General features: G+C 39.7%; 1 protein-coding gene across 7 annotated transcripts in view; it reads left to right on the top strand.

The window, feature by feature from the left end:
- CDH11 (cadherin 11) overlaps positions 1 to 9,112 on the top strand; it is a 163,973-nt gene extending 154,861 nt beyond the window's left edge. For all 7 annotated transcript variants that reach the window (XM_017543289.2, XM_017543287.2, XM_017543291.2 and 4 more), the window contains 2 exons: positions 3,616 to 3,867; positions 6,230 to 9,112. In XM_017543289.2, coding sequence (XP_017398778.1) covers positions 3,616 to 3,867; positions 6,230 to 6,726 — 749 coding nt within the window. In that variant the 3' untranslated portion in view covers positions 6,727 to 9,112. The remainder of the gene's footprint in view (positions 1 to 3,615; positions 3,868 to 6,229) is intronic.
- Positions 9,113 to 12,291: the final 3,179 nt, after the last annotated feature.

Consider the following 12,291-nt stretch of genomic DNA (forward strand, 5'->3'; position numbering starts at 1 on the left):
GGAATATTTTATTGACTCAAGTGACATAGACCACCTAAGTGCCAAACCATCTGCTAGACACATCTCCTACCCACAGTGTTCACCTTTGCCAGCTCACCAGCCCTGGAGATTCTCAATAATGGGTGTTCAGTTTTCTGGTAGAAGGATTCCCTGAGCCCTCTGGGAGCACAGCACAGAGGATAAACACTGGTTTCTATCATGTTATTTAGTTCCATAACAACACCATGAGGCATGCTTGCTATCAAAGATTCTCCTAATTTTAAAGATGAACAAATGAGACTCTAGATGGGAAAAATTACCCAATCAAAAGCAGGTAATTAGTATTTGCCCACAAACACTTAGCTCATTTATTTCCCACTTCTTCAACTGATCTTAAAATCCATATGTAAAACATGTTTTAATAGCAGAGATTTAAAAAGTTCTTATGATTCTACTGATCTAACACTCCGGGACTGTAAATAAATGGTTAGGTCAGTTGAGTACTTTGAATAACTTTTATGTAGTGGTTTCTGTGTGTCTGAGAGGACTCAGTTGTTCAGAATATGAAACATCTTGAATTCACATGCCAATGTCATGCTCAGATCCATGTTTGCCATTGATGTTTGAGCTTCAAGTACCTTCCTCTATAAGCCAAGCTGCTGTGATCTGGAAGTGCAGGTCTGCATGGATGGCACACTGAAGCACAGTTTTAAATTGTGACTTCTCCAAGTGTATAAAAACAAAAATACTCTGTTCCCATACTCTCCAGCCACGGCACCATGGGTAACAGAGTAGGACCCAGTATATAAACCAAGCAAGTCATCTGCTGGGCATGTCTCCCATATCAGACACTTATCTTTAACCTAGCAATTCAGTTAAATTTTTAACATTCATTTTTATCCATTTCAGATTATTAAAATGGAGTAGATAGTGTAACTTTCAATTCGTGAGAGTCTAATTTGACTATAAAAACACACAAGAAGAGAAAATATATTTTGAATTAATTTATTATAGACACGTAATTGTTGTTGTGATTGGTAAGTATGGAACAATGGTATGTACTGCCTAGAGCAGGAAAGAACCTCAGGTGACTCCATTTTCACTTGCCATTTTACTTGACTAGCTTACTTTTGTTTTTTCATCCTATTTCATAGTATGTACAATTTTTTGTATAATTTTCCCCAGTAATAAGAGTAATGTATGCCAATCATACAAAATTCAGAAAATACAGAATTGAGGGCTTGTTCCATGTTGTTTTGGATGAAATGTTGGCAGTGAAGGGCAGAGAATTGGTCATTATAAGGTCTACTAGAGCCAGAGAGTACCAAACCTCACCATCTGCAATACTCAGAATTTCTGCTCATCCCTAAATAAGACTGAATCTGCCATATGTGTGTGTGTGTGTGAGCGTTTGTGTAAAATCAACAGAAAATAAATCGTAATAGGCCTTCCATATTCATGGGTTCCACATTTGTGAATTCAGCCAACCGAACATCGAATTTATTTAGGGGGAGGAAAAAAACAGAAAACAACAAAAAATTGCAATATAACAATAAAAAATAATACAAAATTTGAAACTATAGTATATAATAACTACATAGCACTTATATTGTATTGGGTATTATAAGTAATCTAGAGATCATTTAACACATACGGGAGAATGTGTATATGTTATATGCAAATACTATGCCATTGTATATAAGGGATTTGAGCATCCCTGGATTTTGGTATTCAGGGGAGGATCCTAGAACTAATCCCCTGCAGATACCAAGGGAAAATTATACATTTTCTTTAACCTAAAATATATTAAATAATTTTGAAAGTCTGAGATTTTTTTCCCTACCACAGGAGCTAATTCAGAATCCTGTCAATTTAAAGTCTACCAGCTATTGGGCTGTGATGCTAGTCGTAACATTCATATTGCTATAAACTCTGATTCTTAACCCACAAACAGAGGCAGACCATACCAGGAGTTCACTGTGTGTGTGTATATGCACGTATGTGTAATTTGATGGAACATATTAAAAATTTCTACTGTTTTATAATAGCAATGATTTCCCACTAGAAAGTACATCTTAGAAATAGTTGCAGCTAATAGAGAAAACATGATGAGGAAGCATTTTGGGGACAGAGGCTACACAAGATTGGGAAATATAGAAAAGCCAACATCTGGAATTTTGGTTAAATCCTTCCCAGAATACAGTTTTGCCATTTGTTCAACAAATATTTATTGAATGTCTGCTCTGTTTCTGGCCCTGGAGAGACTGAGATGAATCAGATAAAAATCCCCTATTCTCAAGAAGTTCACAGTCTCACAGAGGTCAAAGTGGTTATGTCAACAAATCATGACAGAAGAGTAGGCTATGTATTTCTAGAAGAATAGACAGTGTGCTGGGTCACACAGGAGATGATGGGAGAGGTCTTGGATGGCCTCCCTTAAGAGATGACTTTTGAATTCTATTTTGAGGCCTGAGAAGTTCATCTGTTACGATAAAAGGAAGAGCTATTTTGAGCAAGAGAGCAATGGATAAAAAGACCAGGTACAGGGAAGAATGCGGCATTCTTGGGGGACAAAACTGAATTCTTCATGTCAGGCTGAACTAGTCCATATGGAAAAACGTAGGATGTGAGCCTGGAAGGCAAGGTGAAGTCCAGGTTAGGGAGATAATATCTGATAGTCCACCATGCAGACAGAGGTGCACTGTGGTATGTGAGCAACAAACTTCAAAACATTCTAAGCAGGAGGAGTGAGTGACATGTTTAATTGGGTAGCTGATGGTGTTGGGGTCTTAAAGAAACCATGAATCTCCTGCAAGTCTTATAAAAATAGTTGCTCTCTTCAAATCATATCTATTTCCATGACTAATGTGTGGATTCATAGTTTGGGTAAGATTTGAAGGTGGACTTGGGATTTCTTTTTCAAAAATATACAAACAAAAATTGGCTAAATGATTGTCATAAAGTAGGAAATTTGCACATGAGAAAGAAGCTTTGTTCTTTTTTTTCTCGTACTCTCTTGAATATTTAATGATTAACATTTCCTGTGCTAACATAGAGTAGATTGCTGAAGCTCATGCTTTCTTGTGGCATTTGGAGAAGGGACAATACCCAATCAGGGAATTTCCTTCAATAGGAAGCCTGCCACACCATTTTCTGTGGGAAAACATGGGATGTGAGCCCAGAAGGCAAGGTGAAGTCTGGGTTAGGGAAATAATATCTAATTGTACATCATGCAGTCAGAGGTGCACTGAGTCACGAGAGCAACAAACTTCAAATCATTCTAAGCAGGAGAAGTGACATGTTTAACTGGGTGGCGGAAGGTGGTGGGGGAATTCCCTTCACTGACAAGCCTGCCACATCATTTTCTCTTTGGTTTTCCCCTTTCTTCAGTGGCAATTCCCCACCAAATCACAAAGATCCTATTTCTGAGATTTCCAAAATGCAGATAGTTTGTTTTGTGATCCTATCATGCCAAATGACGGTGGCTTCTGCAGATACTTAGATGAAAGAATAAGTAAGAACGATTGTGGTGGTTCACCTTTATGATAAGAGTGCCCTCAGATCTGCAGAGCAGAGAGCCGCTGTGATTCCAACGGTCTTGACCGGGCGCCCGGCCTGTCTCCCCTCTTTCTGCAGATAACACAGCAGGTGTGTATGCCAGGCGTGGAGGTTTCAGTCGGCAGAAGCAGGACTTGTACCTCCTGCCCATAGTCATCAGCGATGGTGGCATCCCGCCCATGAGTAGCACCAACACCCTCACCATCAAAGTCTGCGGGTGCGACGTGAACGGGGCGCTGCTCTCCTGCAATGCAGAGGCCTACATCCTGAACGCCGGCCTGAGCACGGGCGCGCTGATCGCCATCCTCGCCTGCATCGTCATTCTCCTGGGTAAGGGTGCTTCCTGGTCCCCTGCAGGAAGAGCCTGGTAACCGGATGCCCCTCCTTGAAACATGCTTCTCAAGTACAGGCTGGTAACCAGGACCCTGCTATGAGTGTCGACACAGTTTAAGACAAGAAGTGGGGTAGGGAGCTGGGGGCGGGGTGCGTGTTGCCGAGGCATGGTGGGGGACCTCTGCTTCATGCATTTGATGGAGTACTGGGGGGAGCAGACAACTGAACCAGCAGTTTCCAGCAGGGAACAGGGAAGGAAGGTCACAATTAACATTTTGCCTGGCCATCACAGGGCTGTATACCAGGAGTCAGCAGGGGCTTCAGGGACATGGGAGAAGGTTTGGCATAAGAGGGATTTGGGCAGAAACCTGCTGTATTAGCAATGGTTTTATCTCACAAGGAAAAAGAAGGCTTATGGACATTAGTCACAGGAGGAGGAACAAAAGATAGCATAGGAAGGACTCGGGAACTGGAAGAAGGAAGAAGCAGGACTCTAACCCCTCCACTAGTGATCATACATAACATCTGTGCTAACACCTCAGCTCATGGGGACCCCTTGGAAGCTTTTCCTGCACCTGCCTCCTGGGTTCGGTGCCCCTCTTCTGCACTTGTGTCTCATCTGTGGCTTATTCTGTAAAAAAAAAAAAAAAAAAAAAAAAAGCCATTTGCTGGTGCTCATAACGTCTGCCATTGCTGGACCTCAGGAAGATCATTTTGTCCCAGAGCCTCAGAACTCTGAGACAAAATCAGGATTCAAACCCATGCATGCCTGACACCAAACCTGCACTTTTCCCATGGTGTTTGGTTCTACCTCGAATGAATTCATGGAGCTTTACTCCATAGGAAAGAACCAGTGAGTTCAGTTCAGCAAATAGTGGGTATTATCTGGGCAACAGGCCCTGTGTTAGGTCCTGATGGATAAAGAGAAGAACTCTATGAGATTTCTGTGCTCCACAGGTTCACAGTATGTCAAGGAAAGTATGCATGAAGAGATAAACTGAGGCACATGGTGGCTGCTATAATAGGGACATGAACACAAGCTGGTTGGGGCACAGAGTAGAAAGCATCTGACATTGCCTGGGAAGGTCAGAGAAATCTTTCTGGGGGATGTGACACACGGGTTGGCTGCTGAAAGAGTCGCCCAGCTGAGGACAGAGGCTTGGAGAGATGAATATTTCCAACAGAAGAAGTAAAATACAAAAACTCCTAAAAAATTAATGGCAGAGGAGACAGATGTGTGAACCATGTGATAAATGTTATAATGAGGGTAATAACAGGGCCAGGCTGGTGCATGAAGAAGGTACCAGTAGTCCTGTCTGGTGTCAGGATGGGAGGCCAGGAAGTGTATCCGTGATGAAAGAAAAAATGAGTCCGCCAAGCAGAGAAAGTGAAAAGGAGTGTTCTCTGTGAGTGGAAGTGCCCACGAGAACAAGGCACAGAGCTTTGGGATTCATATGAAGTCCAGGGAAAAAACAACCTCTCGTCCCTGCTTCTCAGAGCAATGGTAGAGCCAGAGGGGTGCACACTTGGCATGCCAAATTCAGCCACAAACATATTCTTCAACCTTCCCAAGTGTGTGGGAGAGCCTTCTAATGGAACATGGTAGAAGCCTCTTGGGAAACAGAGGGAATCAATGAAGAATTAAACTGTGGCTGAACTTTCCTTACCCCTCCTAAATTGCCCAAACTTAATGGAATCCCCTCTCCCAGGGAAGACATGAGATTGCTTTACCTGGGGTTCCAGCTGATGTTCTTTTCCTATGCCGATATAAACAGAAGGTTGTCTTCTGGGGCTTTATAAACTTCCTTTCTTCTATGTGGTGGCTACAAAGAATCCAGCCACACTTATGATAAGATTTCCCATTAAGTTAGCATAGGATCAATGTTCTTTCTCAGACATTGGCAGGAGCTAGCCATCACCCCTTATAAGAGGCAGGCTCTGAGGTTTCTGCATGTCCTCATTGTTAAACCTTGGAAAAACAGCTACCTTTTTTTTTGCGAAGAGAAATTGGCATTACCCACTTTTAAGAGACTACAGACCAACATATTCAGAATCGTCCTAGCTCTTAGGAAGATGACTTCTAAGTGGTATCTGGGTTCATTTGTTAAAAGTTCAAAATAGTCCCAACCTCCCAATTTGTTGGGTATAATGTTTTCACGGCAGCATTTGTAGGGGAAGAGCCAGATGGGAGTCAATTTTATCCACCGTTGGGAATTGCAGGCAAAGTTTTCATTTCCTATGCTGTTTCCAGTTCTGAGCATTTGTATCCCATGGTTTACAGTAAGCAGAGTTCCTCTGGTAGAAGAATCCAGGAATACTGGACTTCACAAATGCTTACTTTCTTTTTCTGTCCCTGCAGTCATCGTAGTATTGTTCGTGACCCTGAGAAGGCAAAAGAAAGAACCACTCATTGTCTTTGAGGAAGAAGATGTCCGTGAGAACATCATTACTTACGATGATGAAGGGGGTGGAGAAGAAGACACAGAAGCCTTTGATATTGCCACTCTCCAGAATCCTGATGGTATCAATGGATTTATCCCCCGCAAAGACATCAAACCTGAGTATCAGTACATGCCTAGACCTGGGCTCCGGCCAGCACCCAGCAGCGTGGATGTCGATGACTTCATCAACACAAGAATACAAGAGGCAGACAATGACCCCACGGCCCCTCCTTATGACTCTATTCAAATCTATGGTTATGAAGGCAGGGGCTCAGTGGCCGGGTCCCTGAGCTCCCTAGAGTCAGCCACCACAGATTCAGACTTGGACTATGATTATCTACAAAACTGGGGACCTCGTTTTAAGAAACTAGCAGACTTATATGGTTCCAAAGACAATTTTGATGACGATTCTTAACAATAACGATACAAATTTGGCCTTAAGAACTGTGTCTGGCGTTCTCAAGAATCTAGAAGATGTGTAAACAGGTATTTTTTTAAAACAAGGAAAGGCTCATTTAAAACAGGCAAAGTTTTACAGAGAGGACACATTTAATAAAACTGCGAGGACAACAAAGTGGTAAATACTGTGAAATACCTTTTCTCACAAAAAGGCAAATATTGAAGTTGTTTATCAACTTCACTAGGAAAAAAAAAAACACTTGGCATACAAAATATTTAAGTGAAGGAGAAGTCTAATGGTGAACTGACAATGAAGGGAAATTGTTTATGTGTTATGAACATCTAAGTCTTTCTTCTTTTTTAAGTTGTCAAAGAAGCTTCCACAAAATTAGAAAGGACAACAGTTCTGAGCTGTAATTTCGCCTTAAACTCTGGACACTCTATATGTAGTGCATTTTTAAACTTGAAATATATAATATTCAGCCAGCTTAAACCCATACAATGTATGTACAATACAATGTACAATTATGTCTCTTGAGTATCAATCTTGTTACTGCTGATTCTTGTAAATCTTTTTGCTTCTACTTTCATCTTAAACTAATACGTGCCAGATATAACTGTCTTGTTTCAGTGAGAGACGCCCTATTTCTATGTCATTTTTAATGTATCTATTTGTACAATTTTAAAGTTCTTATTTTAGTATACATACAAATATCAGTATTCTGACATTTAAGAAAATGTTACGGCATCACACTTATATTTTATGAACATTGTACTGTTGCTTTAATATGAGCTTCAATATAAGAAGCAAACTTTGAAATAAAAAAAGATTCTTTTTTAATTCTGGGTTTGATTCTTAACATTGAAAAAAAACGTTAAGTATTTCTAATGATCCATTTATATTTCTAATTTAATTGTGATCTTTTAATAACCCTATTTATGATCTGTTGTAGTCTGTCTGCTGCTTTTATTGTTTATTTAAAATCAAGTATGTTTTACAAATGTTTTTCAGACAAGATTCTGTAACATCATGTAAAGCTTTTTTGTACATTCTTGGTGTTAACCTCCTGGCTTCTCTTCGCACACATCTTCTGAAAAGAAGGATGTGAAAGAACTAGTTCAGTCTATGACTTTGCAATATGTCTTATATAATATGCATTTATCTTGTATATCAATAATTTGATGGCTATAAGAGATGAATCCATGAGGGAATGGAGCAATCAGAACTCTAATGTTCCAGGTATACATTCTGTGCCCCACACTGAGCACTGGGGGCCTGGGGGACTAGAGTCAAAATATGAATTTTCCCCAGACTCAAATGTTATTCTATTTTTTCTTTTGTTGAACTTACCAGGCTATTGTAAGACTCTGACAGTTGAAACTGGGTATTTTTCCCACTGTAATTTAAACTAATTGTAAAATGATGTGGCAGTTTCAGTTTTAATAAGAGAAAGGGCGATTCATTTCAAAATTCATTCATTTGTTTAGAATATGCTTAGATCCGTAAGCTCAGAATGAAGGCAGGGACCATGTGAGATTCTGAGAGTCAATGCCTTTTGGTCCGGGAGTTTGTCTTTAATACCCTGCCTCCCAGCTAGTTTCTAGTTTCTTGAAGGATTGAAACTTACCTGAAGGGCATTTCACCTGTTCAGTTGGGCCAAAGGTCAAAACGTAGCAATACTTGGGGAAAGACCACACAAAGTCACACTGCAAGTACTTTCCCTCTTTCCCCCTAAACACAGGGCACATGCTTTTTCTTGGATTGCAGACAATTTTTTTACAGTTTTTTTTTTTTCTGACTTTATTGTGAAAGTTTGTTTGAAGCATTTCTTGATACCATGTTATGTACTATTTTTATGATTTAGTCAGCATGCATACAAAGAAATGTTTTTTATGAAGTGCTCACTTCTGTTTTATCTTGCATTTAAATCAAATTGGGCTGAACACTTCAATGGAATAAATTCTGTGGACCATGTCACTTTAGAAACTTTCATCTCAGTGAAGGATTACGCATTCTCAATACTTCCATAATTGCAGGTTGTGTTCATTTTTTTATATAGTTTTTGTAATCCAAAGAATATTTTGCTAGATTTGCACAGATCTCCAATTGAATTTACAATGAAGAAATAACTCAAAAGGAATATGAATAGCATTTAAATAAGTATACAGCTGTAAGTAACCCTGTCACCATGGATGATCCTTTTCTCTAGGAATGTGTTTGGATTAGAGATGACAACTACATTTTCGCATTTTTATGTTGAAGTCTTTTTTAAAAAGGCTGTTTACCTTTCAGTAGTTAAGAATACTTGTTTTTCTTTTTCTTTTTACCTTTTATTTTTTCTTTAAGCCTCTATTGTTTGTAGAACACCCTTAGAAACTTGGAAATAAAATGTCTTTCCCAACTAGTGGAGTCCTTTTTCATTTGGAACACATTGCCTTAAAAGCAATCTTAATTTAAATAGTCCTTCCTTATTTCTAAAGCAATCACTGATTTATACCATCTATGCAGTGGAAAGAAGGAACATGTCTCTGTTTTTGTCCTCAAGTAATGGGTATAGTTTGTATTCATCATTCATTCATTGATTCATTTATTGATTCATCTTATTTTGTAAACCCTGTTCTAGTTACTTGAGGATGCAGAAGGAATTTAACTACCTTTCCTGACATCTTTTGCTCATTCAACCCTGTACCAAAGTATCTACCTTGTTATCTTGTTATCACCTATTTACCTGTTTGCTCTCTTAGACAATGCAAGAAGATATTCTCTCTCCTTCCAGGTTGAAGGAAGAGCATGAAAGATGTAACAGAAAGGAGACAGTGAGACGTAGAGTACGAACGGAGAATAAGGCAGCTGTGGCAATTCTGGACACACCTAGGGTTTAACTAAGTTATCTCTTTTAGGCCTCGGTTTCTGGGGGTGACAGGGAAGATAACAGAGTAGTTTACTTACACCTCTTGGAGAATTGGTTAAAAATACAGAGAGCATGTCTCTGTGTGTCAGGTGGAACCAGGTCAGGGTATTTGAAACTGCTCCTGGGTCATTGTGAAATATCCTTCACCTCTTTTTGAGAAACTTTATAAGACAACAGGAGTGAAGGGGGGCTGTGCAGTTGGGGTCTCTGAGCAGAATAGGGGCAAAATTTATCTGACAGGCAGGCAGGCAGGCAGTGTGGAGGACAGATTAGGAGCACATAAACCTAGAGGTGTGCCCAGGAGGGCTTTTGCAAAGGTCAAAATGAGATAGAATGTGGGACTGAAATAATTCAGTAATTTGGGGATGGAGAAGAGGAAAGACTTCTCTGCTCCTGCACTGCCATCAGCCTGGTCTGGGCCAGGGTCATCTCTGACCCGGAAGATGGACACCATCTCTTGACTGATCCTCTGTCTCCCACCCTCTTCTCCACAAAGAAGCCGGAGGGATACTTTTAACACACAACCCAGATCACATGATCTCATAACTTAAACTTCTTCACTGGTTTCCCAAAGACTTAAAATGAATTCTGATGCCTTTACTTTATTGCTTTACATGAACAGGGCCCTGTGAACCTCTCCAGTGTCATTCCATTCCATCCTCCTTTAGTGAACCGTGCTCCAGCCACACTGGGCATCTTTTTGTTCCTCGTACAAGCAAAACACGTTCCCTTTTCCATGGAAAGCAGATCACCCTTTCTTGATATTTCTTTTTTGTATTGATGACAACTCTTTAAACTTATTTTGCTTTTTGGCTGTATGTATGTGTTTGGGTGGGTGAGTCTGACTGCCCCACTAGAATGTAAGCTCCATGAGGGCAGGGAATCTTGCTTTCTTGTTTACCATTGTATACCCAGTTATTTACACTGTGCCTGAAACATAACAGGTACACAATAAATATCTATTGAATGAAAGCAAATATACTGATGAGGCAGATTTATCAGGATTTGATGACTGATTAGAGATTGCCAGTGTGATTTTTAAGCATCCTTATCTGAAAAATTGTGTCAATCACGATCTTAGTACTTAGGATTGGTAAATTGAAAAGAAGTGGGTTTGGGGAAAATAAGTTGAATTGAATTTGGGTTGGGACTGTAAATGGGAGGTGTTTGTGTGACAGCCGGATGGACTTTCAAGTAAGTCATCGAAAGTATGGATTTTCAGTTTGCTCACTGTAGAAGTAGGGCCTGGGCATGGAGTATAAGAGTCATCAAATGGGAGCTGAAGCCTCAGGAGTGACAGCTTTTTTCCTAATTGGGTTTTCAATGTTCTATCTCAAATTTAAAAGAGTATTTTAATGGTAAAATCCCTCTGGTGTTGAAGAGTAATGCCGATTTTACTTTTATTAATAAGGGTAATTAGTAAGCATAAACCTTATCTGTGTATGTCAAATGCTTTGAAAAATAGGAAGGGAATATTAATTAATTCAATCATTCTTCTCTTTAATTAGTGAGCCTTTCTTGAGCTCATACTGTATGGTTGTCATTTCCTAAACATGTGTAACACATCCTGTTCCTATGAGAAGACAAAGTATGTGCTACAATCCCTTCGTTACACTGAAGGCAGTTGTGGACCAGAGAGGTTAAGCATTTCTCCAAAGCTACACAGGAAATGATATCAAAGCTGGATGTGAGAAATTCCCATTTCTACCACTTTGGTTCAGGAGATATACCCTTTAAATTTAGAATAAGAAGCCAACAGCAAGGGCTATCCCTCACAATCACTAACTTAGCTAAGCCATTGGCGGTGAGAACTTGGAAGGGGATGGAAGCTCCTCGGCCTCCAGGTGTTCGGGCTATTACTTTGAGCAGTCATCACCACATAGTTTGATGAGAGAATTTAATCACATCTCTGAACGCTCAGACTGTTACAAGTCTAAAATGGCACAAGGATAAGAATTGTGAATTTTTCTGCTAGGGTTTACATCATTTTACATTATGAATTTTGGAAATCAAATATAAAAGAAAGAAATTAGGCATTGTTTAGCTATTTGTTCCATAGAGAAGTTTGATATTACATCCTCTTCATGGGATTAAAAATAGGGAGCAGCAAGGGGGAGTCAATTTCTGGATCTTGGTATAAGAATTGAATTTTTATCTTGGAAATTAACTCACCTAGTCATTTTCCATAATTAGAGGCTACTGTCCCCCAAGTGTTTTCTTCATCCTGGTGACTTACATTTGATTTCCTTGTTCTTGGCCTCTTTAAGAAACTAATAGTGAGAGCCTGGTCATCTTTCCCAAGTTCATAGAGACAATGCTGGCTTAACATTCAGCTTGCACAGAGCTCAAATATTCATTTGAAAAGTAAAAGCAATATATGGCATATTGGGCATGACATTTAAATACTCCTGTATATAAAGCCTAGCTCTGACTCGTACTAGCTGTGTGACTTCAGATAGGTATCTTGACCTCTCCGAACTTCATTTTCCACAAATGTGCAATGGAAGCAATAAGTCCTACATTGCCAGCCCTGGTGATGAACCGATGAATTCACATTTCTACAGCCATCCCTAAAACAGGAAAAACCCTAGAAGGTAGCAATTATATTGTTACTGTTTGTATTATTTTCCCAATTCCAGCCTTCAGAATAATATAAGGGAAGAATTTAC

Source organism: Cebus imitator, unplaced genomic scaffold, assembly GCF_001604975.1.
Source record: "Cebus imitator isolate Cc_AM_T3 unplaced genomic scaffold, Cebus_imitator-1.0 Scaffold151, whole genome shotgun sequence".
Lineage (NCBI taxonomy): Eukaryota > Metazoa > Chordata > Mammalia > Primates > Cebidae > Cebus > Cebus imitator.